The 22,297-nt window shown below is 41.5% G+C and overlaps 1 protein-coding gene across 1 annotated transcript in view; it reads right to left on the reverse strand.

Moving 5' to 3' along the window:
• The window catches only part of LOC135404406 (protein patched homolog 1-like), a 127,252-nt gene that overhangs the window by 66,107 nt on the left and 38,848 nt on the right, over positions 1–22,297 (reverse strand). The window contains 10 exon segments of the mRNA XM_064639126.1: positions 10,074–10,199; positions 11,093–11,191; positions 11,836–11,991; positions 12,670–12,801; positions 14,675–14,822; positions 16,246–16,367; positions 16,959–17,157; positions 18,557–18,651; positions 18,766–18,832; positions 20,094–20,283. Coding sequence (XP_064495196.1) covers positions 10,074–10,199; positions 11,093–11,191; positions 11,836–11,991; positions 12,670–12,801; positions 14,675–14,822; positions 16,246–16,367; positions 16,959–17,157; positions 18,557–18,651; positions 18,766–18,832; positions 20,094–20,283 — 1,334 coding nt within the window.

Consider the following 22,297-nt stretch of genomic DNA (forward strand, 5'->3'; position numbering starts at 1 on the left):
CTGCTTCATCATGGGTTGCACCACGGGCTGCACAGGAATCTCAGCTGCCCCTCCTTCTCTCCTGACCTAGGTGTCTGCAGAGCTGTTCCTCTCACATATATTCTCACTCATCTCTTCTCTGGTTGCAGTTGCTCCTGCACAATAACTTTTCCCCTTTTTAAATATGTTATCACAGAGGTGTTACCACCATCACTGATTGGTTCGGCCTTGGCCAGTGACAGGTCTGTCCTGGAGCCAGCTGTCATTGGCTCTATCTGACATAGGGCAAGCTTCTAACAGCTTCTCTATGAAGCCAGCCCTATAGCCAAAACCTTGCCACACAAACCCAATACAAAATCATAGTAACCTACTGATTGATGAGTGCTTTTTACTGATATTTCTCTTTTGCTGTCTCCAGCCTGCTTAAAGTAAGATTTTGGTCCTGTTGATTGGCTGAAGACATAACTACTAAAATCATAGAATCATAAAGTTTGTAAAAGACCATATATTGGTAGATTGTTTTGTATTAGAGTTTATGCTTGTGCTTGCTTTATAGTATCATTAGATTGCTTTAACTATGTTTTTGCAGCTAGGCACTATCACCGACAACCTATGAACCTTATTAACCTGTCACAATTTGTATTAATAAAGAGTGCTATTCTGTAAACTGTTAGAGTGAGTCCTTTAGAAGGTGCTGACAGTTTGCTGGCTGCGGAATAGCATGTTGGAAGGCCTTTTGAGGGGTCTCCCTTATGTTTTTGGCTCTGCCTCCCAAAAAGGGCAATCCAATTACCCCTGATCCTATGAATCTGTTTGATGAAGAGTCCCCCCCCTTACAGGATACCTGACAGACTGGTTCAGATATAATGGGTTTCATTTTCCTTGGGATGCTGACAGACAAATAAATCACTGAGGGCCGAGAAAATCTCCCCTCTCTAAGGGTCGGGCGAATCTCCTCCCCTTTCACGTGACAAATGTCCTCTTCACTTGTGCAGGTGCAAACTTTCACTTTTGCTTTAGTAAACTGCCTTATCTCAATCCACGAGTCATTTTCCCCTCTTATTCTCTCTCCCCTGTCCCGCTGGGAAGGGGAGTGATAGAGCGGCTTGGTGAGCATCTGGCATTCAGCCAAGGTCAACCCACTACACTTATATACACAGATTTCTCCAGTACCAATAAATCCTCAATACAGCTTTCTGGTTGGCCTTTTTGCACATTTTTCCATCTCTTATATACATATAAAGGGTTACTATATATCAGGAATGACAGATTACAGATGCACCTGAGAAAAGATTGAGCCACTCAAACATTCATTTCTAAACACTCAAATATACCTACACATAGATTCCATGTTAATCACTGCCTTAAAAATAACTTTTATCATGATCGTGGCTAGGCTTCGCGAATGAAGATTTGGGAAAGGCTCTATCCACTTTTTTTGCAAGCATGCTGGTGGCTAATGAGGCCAATACGAGATAGACATATCCGATTGCAAAAGGCACAGCAGAAAAGACTCCTTAGGTTGTATATTCTGCAAGACACGATTCTTTCTGCGTTGACTTTTCTCCTCGAGAGTGATCCTGCTTGCGTTCTCAAAGGAAACAGCAGCGTTATAGATGGTGTGTCTCCAGACCTCCTGATTGGAGGCCAGAGGAGACCAGTTATGATGATCAATATGGCCAAGGCTGCGATGTTGTTTCAGGGAGTCCTTGTATCTTTTCTTCAGGGCTCCTCTCTTGTGGCAGCCGGTGGCAAGTTCACCATAAAGCAAGATCTTCAGGAGGTGGTGGTCCTTCATCCTTGAGACGTGTCCTGCCCAACGCAGCTGTGTTCTCAGCAACATGGCCTCAATACTTGTGACTGCTGCTTGTTCTAGAACAGATGTATTAGTCACATAATCTGACCAGTGGATGTTTAGGATATCATTTTGAATAATATCAACATTTTCATATGTGAAGATGTTGAAACCTCATTGGAAACTTAGTCTTTTGTTTTACTTTTGGAAAGCACCATGCATTTGACATGGGCTTCCTTTTCTGAATTTCTGTTGATCCAGTTTACAGCAAGTCATAAGATATGGCAGCAGGCAAAAAAAAAAAAAGACCTTAAAAAAAGGATAAATTTAATTTATGCTCAAATTACAGTAAGAATTACAACTGTGGTCTCCACATATATTCCAAATTGTAACCTACCACAATCTGCTATGAGAAGTTAGAACAGGTTGAGTAAAATTTGATCAAAGAAATTAGCACAGCAGTATGACGGATAAAATGATCCATCTATACTGGGTTCATATAGGGACAGTGGGATTTAGGCTGAAGTAGCTTCTAAAAAGCACAGTCACTGCAAAGCCAGAAAATGGGAAAATGGGACCTCTCTTCTGATTCCTAGTGAAGTATCCTTTTTGCTGCTTAAAATATGTTAGATGTTTGAGTTTGGGCCAAAGAATCATAGAATCATATAGGTTGGAAAAGACCCTTAAGACCATCAAGTCCACCTCTAAACCACATCCCTAAGCACCATGTCTACATGTCATTTAAATACCTTCAGGAAAGGTGACTCAAACACTTCCCTGGGCAGCCTGTTCCAGTGCTTGACAACCCTTTCAGTGAAGACATTTTTCCTCATGTCCAGTCTAAACCTCCTCTGGCACAACTTGAAGCCATTTCCTCTTGCCCTATTGCTTGCTACTTGGGAAAAAAGACCAACATCCACCTCGCTAGAACCTCCTTTCAAGTAGTTGTAGAAAGTGATAAGGTCTCCCCTGAGCCTCTTTTTCTCCAGGCTAAACAACTCCAGTTCCTTCAGTCGCTCCTCATAAGACTTGCAGTCTAGACCCTTCCCCAGCTTCATTGCTCTCTGGACATGCTCAAGCCCCTCAATGTCTTTCTTGTAGTGAGGGACCCAAGACTGAACACAGTATTCAAACTGTGGCTTCACCAGTGCTGAGTACAGGGGGACAATCATTTCCCTAGTCACGGTGACCACACTATCTCTGATACAAGCCAGGATGCTATTTGCCTTTGTGGCCTCCTGGGCACATGGCTGGGTCATATTAGCCACTTGTGACCAACAACCCCAGGTCCTTTTCTGTCAGGTAGATTTCCAGCCACTCTTCCCAAAGCCTGTAGCACTGCATGGGGTTGTTGTGACCAAAGTGCAGTAACTGGCACTTAGCTTTATTGAATCTCATACAATTGGTCTTAGCCCCTCAATCCAGACTGCCCATATCCCTCTGCAGAGCCTTCCTACCCTCAGCAGATCAACACTCCAGCCCAATTTGGTGTCATCTGCAAACTTACTGAGGATGCACTTGATCCCCTCATCCAGATCATTGATAAAGATATTAAGCAGAACTGGCACCAATACTGGGCCCTGGGGAACCCCACTTGTGATCGACCACCAACTGGATTTAACTTCATTCACCACCACTCTCAAGGCCCACCCATCCAGGCACTTTTTTACTCAGCAAACAGTACACTCCTCCAAGCCATGAGCAGCCAGTTTCTCCAGGAGAATGCTGTGGGAAATGGTGTCAAAGGCTTTACTAAAGTTTAGGTAAACCACATCCACAGCCTTTCCCTTATCCACTAAGTGGGTCACCTTGTCATAGAAGGAGATAAGGTTTGTCAAGCAGGACCTGACTTTCCTAAAACTGTACTGACTGGGCCTGATCACCCTTTTGTCCTGTATGTGCCCCGTGATGGCACTCAAGATGATCTGTTCCATAACCTTTCCTGGCACCAAGGTCAGACTGACAGGCCTGTAGTTCCCTGGATCCTCCTTCTGGTCCTTCTTGTAGCTGGGTGCCACATTTACTAACCTCTAGTCAACTGGGACCTCCCCAGTTAGCGAGGACTGCTGATAAATGATTAAAAGTAGCTTGGTGAGCACTTCCACCAGCTTCCTCACCACCCTTGGATGGATCCCATCTGGTCCCATAGACTCGTGTACATCTAAGTTTTGTAGCAGGTCATTACCATTTCCCTTCAGATTATGAGGGCTTCATTCTGCTCCCTGTCTCTGTCTTCCAGCTCAGGGGGCTGTGTACCCCAAGATTTAGATGACATAAATCACTTCTTCCAAAAGAAGTGTTATACTTCAAAATATTTCACACAATCAAAATGGTCTTTGCCATAATATAAAACAATTCACTGTCATACACCCTGTAAGAAGAGAGATCCAGGTTTTGGCAAGTCAGCAGAACTAAATACTGCCAACTATTCCGGACTAAAGATCTAGTTTAAGATGTCACATATATTTGCTCAATTATGCAGCAAACCAATGTCTTTATTCTCCTTTACTTTCTCTGTTATTAACTACCAAAATGCCTATTTAGAAGAAAACAGTAAACAAATTACTAATGTTGGTCATGTTGCTGCAATCATGAACACTTTACCATTTAATAGATTGATGCAGGCATGCTTAAATTGCCCTCTTTTTGTTGCTAATGTATTTATAAAAACACTTTTTATTATCTTTCACAACAGTGGCCAGATTGAGTTCTAGATGAGCTTTCCCCTTTCAAATTTTCTCTCTACATAGAATCATATCATAGAATCATAGAATATGCTGAGTTGGAAGGGATCCATCAGGATCATCAAGTCCAACTCCTGGCCCTATGCAGGACACCCCAAGATTCACACCATGTGCCTGAGAGCGTTGTCAAAAGGCTTCTTGAACTCAGACAGGCTTGGTGCTGTGACCACTTCCCTGGAGAGCCTGTTCCAGTGCTCAATCACCCTCTAGGTGAAGACCTTTTTCCTAATATCTAACCTAAACCACCCCCGACTCAGCTTCATGACATTTCCTCAAGTCCTGTCACTGGTCATGAGAGTAAAGAGATCGATACTAGGCCCTCCGCTTCCCCCCTCATGATGATGTTGAAGATTGCAATAAGGTCTCCCCTCAGTCTCCTCTCCTCCGGGCTAGATAGACCAAGTGACCTCAGCTGCTCCTCATAAGGTTTCCCCTCCAGACCCTTCACCATTCTCGTGGTCCTCCTCTGGATGCTCTCTAATAGCTTAATGTCTTTTTAATATTGTAGTGCCCAAAACTGCACACGGTACTTAAGGTGAGGCCATCCCAGTGCAGAGCAGAGCAGGACAATGACCTCCCTTGACCATCTGCTGATGCTGTGCTTAATGCACCTCAAGACACAGTTGGCCCTCCTGGCTGCCAGGGCACACTGATGACTCATATTCAACTTGCCATCGACCAGGACCCCCAGGTCCCTTTCCACAGTGCTACTCTCCAGCCTCTCATTCCCCAGTCTATACACACAACCAGGGTTGTTCCATCCTAGGTGCAGAATCCAGAACTTCCCCTTGTTAAACTTCATATGGTTGGTGATTGCCCCGCCTTCTAATTTGTCGAGGTTTCTCTGCAGGGCCTCTCTGCCCTCAAGGGAGTCAACAGCTCCTCCCACATTAGTGTCAGCAGCAAACTTACTTAGTATACTACCTTCGAGTCCTGCGTCCAAGTTGTTTATGAAGATGTTGAAGACAACTGGGCGGAGGACGGGGCCCTGCGGAACCCCACTAGTGACGTCACCAGTCTGATGTTGCCTCATTCACTATAACTCTTTGAGCCTGACCCATGAGCCAGTTGCTCACCCATCGCATACCATGGTTATCCAACTGTGTGCTGGACATTTTGTCCAAAAGGGTCCTTTGAGAGATGGTATCAAAGGTTTTGCTGAAGTCCAAAAAGATTACATCAACTGGCTTCCCTTGATCAACCAGGTGGGTTACCCTGTCATAGATGGAAATCAGGTTCAACAAGCAGGATTTCCCCTCATGAAGCTGTGCTGGCTGTGACTGATGATTATGTTGCCCTTCAGGTATTTTTCAATAACTCCCAGAAGAATCTTTTCCATGATTTTACTAGGCACTGAAGGGAGACTGACAGGCCTGTAGTTTCCAGGGTCCTCCTTCTTCCCCTTCTTGAAAATCAGGACAACATTCACCAGCTTCCAGTCAGCTGGGACCTCTCCAGATTCCCAAGCCCGCTCAAAAATCATTGAGACAGGTTCTGTGATGACATCAGCCAGCTCCTTGAGGATTCTTGGATGAATCCCATTAGGCCCCATAGACTTATAGGGATCCAGCTGGAGCAGCAGATCCCTCACAACATCAGGGTCAACTAGAACTTGATCATTCTCACAGTCATGGGCCTCCAGCTCAGCCACTGGGACCCCCTTAGCCTGTCATCAGGGTTGAAGACAGAGGGAAAGAAAGCATTAAACATCCCTGCCTTGACTCTGTCCCTGTTCGTGAGGTGACTATCCTCATCCTGTAACAGGCCTATGTTGTTTCTGCACTGCCTTTTGCTATTAACATATTGAAAAAACCCTCTTTTTATTGTCCCTTACAGTACTGCTCAGCTTCGACTCCAATTGAGCTTTGGCTGCACAAATTTTCTCCCTCAGTAGCAATCAGCATCACTGTATTCCTCCCATGTCAGCTGACCTTGCTTCCACTGAACATACACCTTTCTTTGCCTTATTTCCAAAAGAAGATCCCTGCTCAGCCAAGCTGGCCTTCTGCCTCACCTGCTGGACTTCTGACATTTGGGAATTGCCTGTTCCTGTGCCCTTAGAAGGTAGTGCTTAAAAAGTGACCCGCACTGATGAAACCCAGCACCTGAAAAAGTATTTTCCCAGGGGACTTTACTTACTAATTCCCTGAGCAGCCTGAAGTCTGCTCTCCTCATGTCCAGAGTTGAAGTCTTGCTGGCACTTTTCCTCCTGTCAACAGAGAATTTGAGCTCGATTGCTTCATGGTTGCTGTGGCCAAGGCGGCCACCAATCTTCACTTCACTCACAAGACCCTCTCTGTTAAAAAGCAACAAATCAAGTAGGGCATCTCTCTTAGTTGGTTCTCTTAGTACTTGTATCATGAAGTTCTCATTCTGGTGTTTTAGGAATCTTCTGGACCTGTTTGTGCCAGGTGTGTGGTGTTCCCAGTTAACATCCAGCAAGTTAAAGTCCCCCAAAAGGATAAGGGAAGTTGATTTGTAGATGCCTCTTAGTTCCTCAAAGAATAATTCATTGGCATTATCATCCTGGCTAGGTGGTCGGTAGTAGACTCCCACGATGACATTCACATTATTTGTTTGTCCCTTGATTCTTACCCAGAGGCTCTCAACTGTGCCATTGCTAACTGTAAGCTCCATACATTCCAGCCCCTCCATCACATACAGCACCACCCCTCTGCCTCTTCTGCCCTGTCTATCCCTCCTAAAGAGCCTGTAATCAACCAACATGGCACTCCAGTCACAGGACTCATCCCACCAGATTTCACTTATGCCAGTGATGTCAAACCTGTGGGACTAGGCCAAAGCTTCCAGCTCTTCTTGTTTGTTCCTCATGCTGCATGCATTAGTGCAGAAATGTTTCAGGTGTGGTACTTTGTGGCCAACACCTCATGAAACAGATTGAGGGATTCCATTAATACTCATTTCCTCAAGTTTTGGCACACTGTCCCATCGCTCATCACTGACAAGCCTGGTTTTGTCCTTTTTCCCCTTCCAAGCTAGTTTGAAGCTCTGTCAACAAGCCCTGCCAGCTCCTGTGCTAGAACTCTTTTTCCCTTCTGAGAAAGGCGCATCCCATCAGGTGTCAGCAGACCAGGTGTTGAGTAGATCATCCCATGGTCAAAAAATCCCAAATTTTTCCACTTACACCAGCCTCGGAGCCATGTGTTGATCTGATGGATCTGCCTATTCCTATTAATATTATTACTTGTTACTGGAAGAATCAAAGAAATCACTACCTGTGCTCCTGATCCTTCAACCTGAAGTCTCTTTTGATGCCCTTGGACTTCTTGTTATTTTGTTGCTGCTGGCTTGAACAACCAATAACGGATAGTAATCAGAGGGCCTTACTAGACTGGAGAGTTTTCCAGTAATGTCATTTATCCAAGCCCCTGGGAGACAGCAGACTTCCCTGTGAGTTGGGTTGGGTCTGCATATTGGGCCCTCTGTTCCCCTTAGAAGGGAGTCTCCTATTAAAACTACCCTTCTTTTCCTCTTAACAGAGGAGATTGTGATGCGGGGTACAGGTGGTGTTGCTTTAGGAGGCCCCTCTGTCCCAGAAGGACCTTCACCCACCTCATCAGTATTCTGGTCTTCTAGTTCCAGAGCCTCATACCTGTTGTAGAAGTTGCCAGTCCTACTTGTTAAACTTTCAGAAGGAGGAGGAATCTTCACCTCACAGTGACCTGCTTCCAGCCTTCATCTTCAACAGATCCTTGACTATTGCAGGGTTCTGAGTCCATCTGCTTCTCCACAGCAGTGGAGGTTCAAGACTCCTGAGAGTCTTGAGACTGTAGCATCTCTGTAAATAGCCGGTCAATCTCTTGCTCTTTTGCTCGAATACTATGCAACCTATTCACTTCCTCCTGTAGCTCCCTCACCTGGCAACACAGCTCTTCAACCATGGCACACCTGCAAAATAACTGTTTGTCTGCCCCAGCCTCACAGAGAGGCATTGGGCACTCCTGGGAACCTGTGATCTGTAGAGCTATATCTACCATCATCAGGTCTGTCTGTCTGGAGGCCTCTGACACAGCTGGTTCAGTGACTCCTGCAGCTACAGAGGATTGAGCTCTATGGTGTGTCAATACCATAACTGAAGAAGCTTACACTAGTACACTAATAAGGCTGGGACTGAAAGGATCTTATTGTGCTCTTCTCCACCAGGTACTGAGTCTGTTTGCTGCCTCTATTGGCTGCTCCCTGATGGTCGGAGAGGAGCCCTTCCTGCTCACCCTGCCTGTGCAAATTGCTGTGCCATGCTCCAGATCGCTCGTGCTCCTTTAGAGATGTTTAAATTGCTCTCACTGTTCCCAGCAACACACCCTCCGTGCCTGATGGGGCTTCCAGGTCCTGACGAGGCTCGGGGCTGCTGCTTGGGTATCCCTGAGCTTGGGAACGCCCCTGTACAGCTTGATCTAATCCTGTCCACCGGACTTACCTCACTCGCCGCTGCTGCCACCTTGCCAACTGACTGTTGGTTTTGGTCTTGCCTCATTTAAATCGTCCTTGCATTTCCTGGTAACGCCCCCTCTGCGCCTGACCTAATGACATCCTTGTACCCTTCCTGAGTTACCTTCCCCTTCTTCCAAAGGCATAAACTCTCTTCTTTTCCCCTGAGTTCCAACAAAAGCTCCCTGTTCAACCAGGCTGGTCTTCCCCACTGGCTCGTCTTTTGGCACATGGGGAAGGCCTGCTCCAGTGCCTTTAAGATTTCCTTCTTTAAGTATGTCCAGCTTTCCTGGACCCCTTTCTTTTTAAGGGCTGTTTCCCAAGGGACTCTACAAAACAGTGTCCTGAACAGGCCAAAGTCTGCCCTCCAGAAATCCCGGGTAGCAGTTTTGCTTGCCCTCTTCCTTACTTCACTAAGAATCAAAAACTCTATCATTTCATGGTCGTTGTGCCCAAGACAGCCTCCAACTACCACATCTCCCACCAGCCCTTCTCTGTTTGTAAACAGCAGGTCCAGTGGGGCACCTCCCCTGGTAGGCTCACTTACCAGCTGTGTCAGGAAATACATGCTTCAGCGCAGAAAAATCACAGAAAATTCTTGAATTTTTCTCCAACATTTTGCTAAAATTACATTGGGAACAAGTCAGTACAAACTGCTGCAGTAATTATTAATGTGGCAAATGCACTTTGGTTATGGTTTGTAATAGCAGCAAATTCGACAAACCTCAATGAAAGGATTAAATTCCTACTTAGGAATGTGATGGTGTAAACTAGAGTATAGTGTACTGATCTAGACTGCCTTAAGAATTCAAATCTTGCTGGAGACTTGTTTCTGCTTGGTTTTTGCACTCAACTTAGTTGGGATGGGGCAGGATATTCTTTCACTCATGAACAGGATATGAGACTCAAGGTATGAGAAATGGAAGGAGCAGAATCAAGAGGAGAAAGCAGTTGGCTACCACCAAGAACTATGGTAAACTATAGTAAACAGTAATCCTGTATTGGTTGAGTGAACTGCAGAAGCACTGAACATGGTCTTTAACATTATCATTCATTTCCACAATGACACTATCTACAAGAGCTAACAAAACAACATAAAAACTTACTTGGAGTGAAAATGCTCGTAAAGCAGGAATAGGGATTAAGGCAGCAATAAAAAAAGCAGTAACATTGCTGATAGATGTAAGGGCTACACTTGCTCCTGTTCGCTTCAAACATTCACCCGTTCTGTCCTGAAAAACAAAGTAAAATGAATAAGGTGATGTTCTTCAAATGAAGAGATCATCCTACAGATATAACATGCTTACAGTGACAAGTATTACAAGGAATTTCTGAATGAAAGTATGCATTTGAGAGTTTGTAAGAGTAAACAACATACTAAGTACACTGTCCAGGAAAAAAGCAGATGATGTATGAAGTGCTTACATTTTTGAGGGTAGCAAACATTATCAAAGATGACACTGGCTTCAAAAGTCAAAGATAAATGGATACTGATATTATATCAAATACATCAGTTAAGTAGGATGTGTTTTGTATCAGTGCAGTCACTTGGTGTTCTTAACATTTTTCAGACAAAATAAGCATACATTAACAGTGTAGATGCACAATGTCTTGAAGAAGCATGTGAGAAAAAAACCCCAACAAACAGAAATCCCAGGAACCACACAAAAAACAGAGGATCAAACACAGCACCCTTTCCCGATGCAGTAGGTTATTTTGAAGCATATGAAGGTTATAGCACAATGAGTTTGTATTGCCTGCATGCCAAACCAACTGGAAAGAGCACATGGAAGACATTGCTTGTACAAAAACAAACTGACAAATATATATTGCTTTTAAATGATTTGTACTTTGGATATGAAACTCTGGACCGAGAATAAAAAGGTCAATAAAAGGAAAAGATTATAAAAGTGAGGAGGATCTTAGATTTCAAAATGTGAATATGTGAATGTCATGGTTAATTATAAATAAAAGGAAAGAAAACCAGGCCCTAGGACAAAGATCTCTAGAACAAAAGCTTTTTTAAAAAATCATTACTAACTAATTCTAGGTATATTTTCCTCTACAAGGCTTTTTCTTTTACTTTATTCTTTTATTTTCCCCAAACACCCCATTTTGTCATTACCTCAAATGGAATTCTCTTATTCTGCCCTGTTTCACTAAATGCGTGTACCAGAAGGAATATATCATCTACACCAACTCCAAGAGCAAGAAAAGGCAAAACCTTGGGGAAGAAACAAAACAAGCAAAGAAAACAATAGCATTTTTATATTATTCTTATGATTTACCATGCAGATAGTCGTTAGATGACTAATGAAAATAAACTTTACACTACACTCTGAAGAGAAATCCAAGGTTAAAATGAAAATCAATGTGATGCAATACAGCTATTAACTTTCATTCTGAAAGACTGATGAGGAACTTGCAGTATACCATTTACAGGTATAAAACCTCACTAAAAGTAATTCAAGCTTTTGGTAGTCAAAGAATAACAGATAATATTTCACGTTATTTTCAAAATATTTTCAGGAGTTGAACATCCCTATATATTTGGATGTAAGGGCAAAACTTGCAGCTTCTTGTGTACAACTGGATGCTTGCACTCATTGAGACACAGAAAAACAAATATTCTAGAATCTACATAATTAAACAAACTGCAGGATATCTGCCTTTGTCTTAAAATTATCTGGCAGCACGTTCTCTTAATTTCTCACAGCACAAGCTACTGGATAGGAGAAAGAAGCAAGTAAAAATCAAAAAATCAAAATACTTTCTCGGCTTATGTTTTTCCTCAAAGATTGATTCAGATATGTTTATTTACTAACAAAGTTCTTGTAATTTAGCAGCAGACTTTTGGCTCCTTAATACCTGAGTTGTGGCAGCATTAAAGGAAATTCCAATCAATGAGCACAGACCCAGTCCTGCAGCCACTGAGAGAGCAACCAAGAAGATTCCTGCCAGCCCCACAGCACCTTGAGACTTTGCACAGTCCCATCGTAGCATTGTTAAACAGGCATAGGCAAGCTGAAAGTAAAGCAAGGATTGGATTAAAATGGATCCTTCTCTATTCGCCATCTCCCCCCAACAGTACGCATAGCTTACAAGTGTTTTTAAACAGAACAGACATATCAGAGATGTTACATAGAAGAATAGGTGACAACCCTGAGGCAAATGTTTACAAACTGCAATTTTTCTCAGGGGAGACCTCATCACTCTCTACAACTACCTGAAAGGAGGTTGTAACCAGGTGGGCATCGGTCTCTTCTCCCAGGCAACCAGCAGTAGGACAAGAGGGCATGGTCTTAAGCTCTGCCAGGGGAGGTTTAGGTTAGATATTAGGAAGAAATTTTTTACAGAGAGAGTGATCAGACATTGGAATGGGCTGCCCAGGGAAGTGGTTGATTCTCCGTCCCTGGAGGTTTTTAAGATGAGACTGGATGTGGCACTTAGTGCCATGGCCTAGTAACCGTGGTGGTAGTGGATCAAGGGTTGGACTTGATGATCTTGGAGGTCCTTTCCAACCCGACTGATTCTATGATTCTATGATTCTATGATTCTATGATTCTATGATTCTATGATTCTATGATTTTATTTTAAGTATTCTGAAAATGTTCTGGACTGTTGACTGGTAACAAGAAGGCAGCCATTTGAACCCTGCTATACTACTGGAGTCAATTAAACAAATAGAATTTAATTTCTTACCATTAGTAAGTAGCCACTAGCTACTCTGATAACACTGACATCAGAAAATGACTTTAGAATGTCATCCAGGGTAGTTGTAGTAAAGGAAAGCACCTTCTGAGTTGAATTGTGTGCAACACTTTGATGAACAACCTACAGAAAAAAAAAAATTAGTGTGCCTAAGAAAAAAGCCCATTATCATCTTCTACAGCAAATATCTGAAATCAACTACTTTTGCCTTAATGTTCCTATTAAAGCGCACACCCTATAACAGAGATTTCACTGAGGCTACATGAAATAAATATTTTTGGTAATTATTTCCTGCAAGCTACCGATTATCAAACAAGAATTTACATCTTCAGGAAAGGCCACTGCATTCACAGCTCATTCAAAACATTTAACTCTTGAAATGTAAAGGAGGTTTCTACTTTCTCTAACTCTGCCATTGATTTGCTGTTGTATGAGTTTTGCCTTTAATCCAAGGTCCAGCAAACAGTAAAACCTTCATGGCTTCTCATATGTGATTAAGCAAGTGGTTTCTTAATTAAAAAAAAAAAATCAGCCTTTTCACAGAATCAACTAGGTTGGAAAAGACCTCTGAGATCATCGAGTCCAACCCTTGACCTAACACAACCTTGTCAACTAGACCATGGCTGTAAGTGCCACATTCAGTCTCATCTTAAATACCTCCAGGGATGATGACTCCACCACCTCCCTGGGCAGCTCATTCCAGTGCCCAATCACTCTCTCAGTAAAGAACTTCTTTCTTGGCGCAGCTTAAGACTGTGCCCTCTTGTCCTACTGCTAGTTGCCTGGGAGAAGAGACCAATGCCCACCTGGCTAGAACCTCCTTTCAGGTAGTTGTAGAGAGTGATAAGGTCTCCCCTGAGCCTCCTCTTCTCCAGGCTAAACAATCCCAGCTCCCTTAGCCGCTCCTCATAGGACTTGTGTTCCAGTCCCTTCTCCAGCCTCATTGCCCTTCTCTGGACCTGCTCCAGCACCTCGACATCCTTCCTAAACTGAGGGACCCAGAACTGGACGCAGGACTCGAGGTGCGGCCTAACCAGGGCCGAGTACAGGGGAAGAATCACTGCCCTGCTCCTGCTGATCACGCTATTCCTGATACAGGTCAGGATGCTATTGCCTTCTTGGCCACCTGGGCACACTGCTGGCTCATGTTCAGCCTGCTGTCAATCAGTACCTCCAGGTCCCTTTCTGCCTGCCCGCTCTCCAGCCACCCTGTCCCCAACCTGTAGTGCTCCATGGGGTTGTTGTGGCCAAAGTGGAGGATCCAGCACTTGGCCTTGTTGAACCTCATCCTGTTGGATTCGGCCCATCTATCCAGCCTGTCCAGGTCCCTCTGCAGAGCCCTCCTACCCTCCAGCAGATGAACACTCCCCCCCAACTTGGTGTCATCTGCAAATTTGCTAATGGTAAACTCAATCCCCTCATCCAGATCATCATTAAAGATATTAAACAGGGCTGGGCCCAACGCTGATCCCTGGGGGACACCATTAGGGACTAGTCACCAACTGGATGCAACACCATTCCCCACCACTCTCTGGGCCCAGCCATCCAGCCAGTTCTTAACCCAGTGGAGAGTGAACCTGTCCAAGCCATGGGCTGCCAGCTTTTCCAGGAGTATGCTATGGGAGACAGTGTCAAAGGCTTTGCTGAAGTCCAGATAGACTACATCCACCAGGCGGGTCACCTGGTCATAAAAGGAGATCAGGTTGGTCAGGCAGGACCTGCCCCTCCTAAATCCATGTTGTCTGGGTCTGATCCCCCAGCTGTCCTGTATGTGCCATGTGATTGCACTCAAGATGATCTGCTCCAGAAATTTGCCGGGCACCAAGGTAATTTTAAAATTGTTTGTTACAGCATAAGGATAACTTTAAAACCAGGATACAACACTCAATTCTAGTTTAAGCATCTTCTTGAGAAAATACTATAAAAAGCCACAACTAAAGGCAGTGGACCTTAGTAAAGCTATATAGCAAGACATCTAGGTTATTGTCAGTTTTACCTCAACATACATCCGCTGCCAGGCTTCCAGAATTGCTGCTGCCTTATCCTCACTCCAGTTGATATGTGAAACATATTCATACCCCTTGAAGTGTTCATACATTTGCTTAGGAGTCATTAACTGAAACATGGTTTGCAAAGCCTGGGCACTGTAACAGGGAGAGAAGAAAAAGAGGCATTAAAATAAGCATTTTCAGGAAATGTTTTTTCACTGCATAAAGGCTCAAATGAGGGCCTAACAGGTTTGCACAAGTTCTGGATTTTATAAGCCACGTTGATATTAAAATTGAACAGAGTATAATTATTCTACCATGTATCTGGTGAAGCTGTACTGGTCTATACAGTACTGATGCTAAGTCTATATTTCACTGAAGTTAGTGAGTATTTTGCCATTATTTTCAATAGGATCACTTTCAGGAGCAAAGAATGTAATCCTACAAATCAGTTATAAAGACCATGACCGACAGATTGCTATGAGAAGGACACAGAAACAGTTATTCCTATGAGATCTTGCAAATGCTGTTGGCAATTTGTCATTTGAAGACCTTGGTCTTTTTCATACCTTGGAGAGAAATGCCAGACTAAACTCCTGACAGCTGACAAGCAGTAAAGAATACACAAAAGGCAATAATTATCCATTGTAAATTTACACAGTATGTAACTGTATCCAACAATTTTAGAAGCTTAAAGAACTATTTCATTTTTCACCAAGAATAAAGTCTTTGGCTATTTGTTAGAAGACATCTCTGTGCACTTTTCCACTTTCAATATTTAGTGTCAATGTAAAAACCATCAAAATCCATATAAAAAATTCTAGTAAAAATTATCTGTATTAAATATGTAAGAATTATACTTCTTTTAGTTTAATATAAATTTGGATTCAGTGTATACATCTAAATAATGTTTTTATATGTGCATTTTTTAACACAGTTATATTTCAAGGGGTTTCCCCCTGAAGTCCAGTGTTCCATGACTTCTTCAAGAAGTCTAAAAGAAAGGGTTTTATTTTGTCTGTCAGAAAACGTATTCAAGATCCAGTGACATAAAGAATATACTTTTCTCTATATTGACCTTAAACAAACAGTTCAATGGAGATTTTTGATTTTTGATAAAAGACAAATAAGTGGGCACATTACCAGAACTTTGGAGGGGCTCCAAGGACTGTACGTGCTGTGAAGAAGATTAAGATGAGGAAGGGGTCCCAAAGACCCCAGACCCAATTCCCGAAGGAGCGTGTCGAGGGGCAGAACTGGGCAGAACCGGGCAGAACCGGGGGGTGGATAGTTCTGGGATTGGATGGACCTTATTATAAAATCATAGAGCCACTGTCTGGGTGCACGTGTCATGTGCATTCCCCTGGGCCTGTAGGCCTGATTAAAGGACCCACTCTTTTTATCTTATACACTAAATTGGCCTAGAGTTTTTTTCTCTGCTATCTCTTTAGGTTACAATACACATCATTCACAGATTGTGAAAGACAGTTGATTTTGCATGATATGGCCCCCTGCCAAAAAAACCCAAATTCTAACAAAGAAAAATTAAAAATTCTTATGTAAACATTTGTTTGCTTACCTGACAAGCTTACCAGAACTATTCTTGACTGTACCACCTATAATCAATTCCTCCTGCCAATGCATGTATTTTCTCGACAGTCCATAGCATCCACCACTCAAAACAAGAGCCACATCAAGAGGCTAGAAAAAAGTTTTAAAGAAGCAATTCATCAGTTGCATAACTTCAGACAAATCCTAAGTCAACACCTAGTTTACTGAAATAACAGATATGGAAGATCATCTAGGAAGTCTACAAAGAGAAATGTGTTCAACAAATGGGAGTAGACAAACTAGCCTGATACTTGTTCACCACATAGCAACTTCTCCAAAGCCAAAGTGACTGAGAAAGGGATATATCAAGTTGGTTCAACAAAACTGGCCCTACTTGAAGGAAGGCCTTGCTGCACAGTGTCAGTGTACAGCAGTAGCCATATTCCAGGAGTAACTGTGTCTGCCTGAGGCACATTGCTTGCTGAAATTATATGTCAACACATTGCCACACCTATCCAGTAGCTGAGAACTGTAATTTCACTCTAAATATGTGTGATTAATATTGCATCACAGGATGAGGGAAAGTTAGTTACCCTGGGCTAATTATCTAATAGGAACCAAATAATGAAATCACTGAAGAACAAAAAATATATATTACTTGGAAGGGAATGATACCCTTTTCTCTCACCACACATACAGAGCCTCCCTTGAAAAGATTGACACACAGGTAAGCAAACTTACTTTGGTGGAATTTTTGTTGGGAGCTGTGATTGGACAATCGGGATCAGCAGGATTCAGACAAGGTCGATCCATATAACCATGACCAACCTCTGCTTTTTTCAGCATTTCTTCCCAGCTCTCTACTTGGTAATTTATTTTTTTTAACTTTTCTAAGAATTCTAAGGGGTCAAAGTTGATCCACTGAAAAGGAGGTTTCCCTCTGTTAAAGAAATCAGGGGAGAATGACAAAAAAAGACAAAATAAGTACTGAAACATAATTTTTTAATTTGTATTTTTGCAAATGTTGAAGTTGTTTTCTGTTACAAGCTATAACCTTTTCTGGTAAGGTTGTTTCATAAAATGAAATGCATGTTTTAATTATATTTGTTTATGCATACTTTTCTTGTAGGCCCTGTGGTGATTTTAACAAAAATATCAGTACTTACATACCAATTTACTGTACGAAAGGGAATATTCACATGTTAAAAATAATTTCATTTACAAACCAAGTAAAACAAACCATCAAGCACCTAAATAACAAAAAAGCAGCCAACTGCTGCTTCAAAGAATTTGGAGAGGGGAAGAAGGGAGGAAGCTAAAAAAAGAAATCCTTTCACATAGTATCAGATTACTTTTTGCTGATCTAATAATCATCTTGCAAATGTAATCAATCAATATAGCTGGTCTTTGTTTATCTATAACAATTCTGTGCTCCTGCAAATGCCCTGGCTGCTTGACTATCAACCATCAAGCTTTCCTGCTACCATGGCTGTCATCAGTGTCACATCTCCCACCCTCCACTTTTGAATTTGTGATGTTAACAGACTACAAAGGCTTTTGGTTGCCTTATTCTGTGATTCAAACCACACTGTATTTGCTTAAACAGGCTTAATTCTTTATTTGAAATCTCCCAACCAGAAAATGCAACCCCCCCTTATTTCCCAGTCTAAAACTGTACACTAAACATTGCAAATTGCTTTCACAGAGACATGCAAACCAGGTCAGAAACCATAACTCAAATGTTAAGTCTTTTGTAAATAAATGCCTGCACATATTAACAATTAACTCTCTGAACAATCCAGGACATACAGTATCACACTTGATAAGAAACCACCCATAAAAGATATATTTTACTTCTTTAATGATCTCATAAGCAAACGATTTGAGTTTTATTCCTTAGGAAGGCTTCAATATTTACCTAAGAGAACTACATTTTCTTAGAAAAATATTAATTCCCAGCCAATATTTTTTTTAGTTTGGGGGTGGAGGAAAAAAAAAGAAAGAAAGGAAAAAGTTTATTTCCCAAAAAACATACAATTAAAAAAACTTGAATTCAGACTTTATATTTTCTTTTGCATGCTAGCAGAACGAGAAAAGTAATGACACAGGACTTAAGTTGATGCATACAAATAATCTTTTAGAAACAGAAAAATCTTTGCTCAATTAAAAAAAATCCGTGCACATTTTCTGCAAAGACACAACAATTTTTTTTTATTATTTTTATTTATTATTTTTTGGTTAAACCAGAATCTGAATAAGCACTGGGATACATCTCAAAATTATGCATCATTTTACTATTAAAACTATTAACTGGAAAGTTATAAAAACAGCATGCTTACAATAGATAGGCAGTTCCTGACTGTAGCTTTGCTCCCTCCCAGAAGCAGTCCAAAGGAGTGATGATTAAACAAGGATAAAGATATTCTATGATTTGTCAAAGTCAAAAAAGGGAAAAAAACACAATTAGACTACAATATAATCTAAACAACACCAGCTGAATCATGAAAATATAAATTGTTTATAATCAAATGCCTGTTATGCCTACCTGGTCCATGTACCCTGCTTCTGTGATGAGTTCTCCTGATTTATAACATAAGTGTTCCAATTTCCATTTTCTGTAATAAATATAAAGAACAAGTTTTTTTTCTTTAACAATTACTGAAAAGTTATTTTTAAAATGTAACTATTGGGTGTGGCTGAGATGGAGTTCATTTCCCCATAGCATCCCTCACAGAGCTGTGCTCTGCATTGGTAGCTAGAAAGGTGGTGAGAACACATCAGTGTTTTGGCTACTGCTGAGCAGTGCTGGCACAGCATCAGCGCTGTCTCTCAACATTCCTTCCTCCTCTCCAGCAAGGGCAAGATCCTGGGAGGGGACACAACCAGGCCAGATGACCCAAAGGGATATTCCATACCATGTGACATCAGCTCAGATATAAAAGCTAAGGAAAGGAGGAGAAAGGGGGGGACATTTGTTGTTTGCAATGTTTGCCTTCTGGAGCAACCGCTCCATGTGCTGAAGCCCTGCTTCCCAGGAAGTAGCCAAACACTGCTTGCTAATGGGAAGTAGAGAATAAACCTTGTTATTTTCTTCTTCACTTGTGTGTGCACAAACTTTCGCTTTGCTTTAGTAAACTGCCTTATCTCAACCTACAAGTCATTTTCCATCTTCTTTTCTCTCCCCTGTCTAGTTGGAAGGGAGAGTGATAGAGCAACTTGGTGGGCACCTGGCATCCAGCCAACTCACTACAGTAATATACATTAAAATTATTATTTATATAGACATGGTGGCCTCAAGTAGTGAATCACTGAGAAAAGACAAATTTTATTCAATGTAGGTATGCCCACTTGTGAATTAAGATAGCACTTGGCAACACGAGAGAGAAGTCAGCTTCAGGCTCAGACTAGCTCTGACTCATGCATGTAGGAGAAAAGAAATCATTAGATTATTATAATGTTAATATTACTATGTTATTAAATAGCCCAGCAATTCCACCCACTGGCATTTCTCTTCCATTTTCATTTTCCCTTTAAGCCCGAATTACTGGAAGGCTTTTAATTGTTAGAAATCCCATCAATAAAGTCCCATTTTTAAGAGCACAGTTACCCCTTCTTTACCAAGAAAAATACTGGACACTGTAGCTCTGCTCATAAGGGTACATTTTCAGCATCTCATGCAATACCTCTTACACCATTTTATTTGTTAAAATGTCAACTGGTCACTGCTATCATGACACAATTTGAAGCATCAGTAACTAGTGACATTCAAATCAAAACAGTTCTAATGGAAGTGCTATCCATTAAAAGTATATGCAGGGAAATATTTGTCCACTTTCTGTTACAGATGATCAAGAAAAGTTTTGATTTTCTTCTTACCTGTTGTACATATAAACATCTACTCTGCTGGCCTGAAGTGCAGAGTCAAGGTGCTGTCTGAGTGCTTCTATTGTTAGTATATTGGCACCATCTTCATGTGGAGTCTGAATCATGAGCTGAGGGTTAAACATGGCCTCTTCGCCAATCTTCTGCCGTGTATAATTTAATTCTCGACTCACTCGTCCACCAACTGATGGATAAACATTAACAGCTTATTCTGGATTCACATGATGAGCACTCACTGGTCAAAAAATCTTTATCATGTGCATGGAATATTCTACCTCAAACCAATTACAGCATAGCTCTAAATCTAATACCAAATTTATTTTAGTAAAAATGCAACAAAAAACATATTCCCTATCAAATATATGCCATTGTCCCTACTGCACTAAAATACTGATGTGCAAATTGGAGCCTTTTAAACGACATGGTTTTTTATATTAGAATCAATATTCCATATGTAAAAAAAACAACAAAAAATCCTTTCCTTGCCTACCAGACCAAATACTCTTATGTTACCATTTCTTTCACTTGTATAAACAGTCTGCTCCAATAGCACATTTCACGACAAATGTCTTCAATTTACACTCTTCTAAATAATTTGGCAAAGGTAGAAGGGAGATGCTTTTCTTCAGTTAAAAAAAGGGAAGAGGAAAAGAGTAAGTGATCATGAGTACTTCTTTCAGCCTTATATAAAGGAAAAAAATAATAAATTCACACAAAGAGGTGCAGTCCTGAGTGCAACGAAGTGTAGCAGAAAGGACCATCTAGAAACAATTTACCCTAGTGGTTCAGTACCTGCATAACATGGTGTGCTGCAGGGAATAATTAATACTCAACATCTTTTTCTAAACCTTCATTAGCTGAGCAGGTATGCTCCATATTAAAACATGGATTTAAAAAAAAAAAGGAAAAGTCAGAGACTGCAAAGAAGACAGGCTCTAGAGGAAGTCAACTTGCCTTGACAGACAAAATTACATAAGAATGAGAAATTATCTTCCACTTACAAAAAAGCATTCAGCTAGAGTACATATATACTTTATATAACCTCCCCTATAGTCTCTCTAGAAAAGGAATGTGGGAGGGGATTCAAAAAATGCAGCCCATTATCTGGATCAAGACCATATCCAGATGAGGAGGACAAGAACACCAATATATTGTTTCCATCCCTTACAATGTATTAACTTTATTGCTATGCTAAGGCCAAGCTACAGACCTGGTCTAATTTGTTACATTTTCTTCAGTTCTAGTCACCTTGGCACTGGTGATCTAAATTACTGTCAAAGTTTGATTCTGCAGCTATGGGAATAGAAACTATACATGTAAATCTCTCTCTTTTTAGGCCACATAATGGAAGACTGATCTGTAGCCAGTCAGCAGTGTGAGAGATGACATTCTCAAGTCTTAACAGGCTTAGGACATACTTTTTCAATCACTTGGGCCCTCATTCTACTTGCAACCCCCCTGGAGCTAATGGGACCATCAGGCAAGAAGCTAGGCCCCAGCATGGATAAAGCTGTCAGATTCAGGCTCTCAAGAATTATAATCATTCTGGCATGAGGCAACACTTAATGTTTAGTTCAAGAATTCTTTAAAGAAATAAGTATTTCTACAACACACTCCAACCATCTTCTCAGTCAGTCTGTCATGTGGCACTACCTCCTTCACATCAAGTAACAATGATCATCCCACAGTAACAAAAAATAAAAAGCAAAGTATAAATTCCATACCTAGATTCCCTTTATAATGTATTAACATCCCTCTTATTACAGTGACAGGATATACACTAAATAAGGCTGCATATGCATGGTAAAAAAAAGCTACTGTGAATTTCTATCAATAATTAAACTCTAAAACCACTTAGACTTTGCCTCAAGTGTTTGAGTATATAAACATTAATCACAACTAAATGCAAATTCAAATTAAATAGCATACTCCATATCAAATGCTCATTCTAGGTTAAAAGTTACTTTGCAAACCCATATATCAAATTTGTTGTACTGCTGCTGTGTTGAAAGAAGTGATTGTCCCACTATGCTCAGCATTGGTATGGCCTCGTCTCAAGGTACTGTGTGCAGCTTTGGGCTCCACAATATAAGAAGGATATTAGAATGTGTCCACTGGAGCGCAACAAAGATGGTGAAAGGACTAGAGGGTGTGACTTATGAGGAGCAGCTGAGGATAGTAGGTTTGTTCAGCTTTAA

Source organism: Pseudopipra pipra, chromosome W (assembly GCF_036250125.1).
Source record: "Pseudopipra pipra isolate bDixPip1 chromosome W, bDixPip1.hap1, whole genome shotgun sequence".
NCBI classification, from domain to species: Eukaryota; Metazoa; Chordata; class Aves; order Passeriformes; family Pipridae; genus Pseudopipra; species Pseudopipra pipra.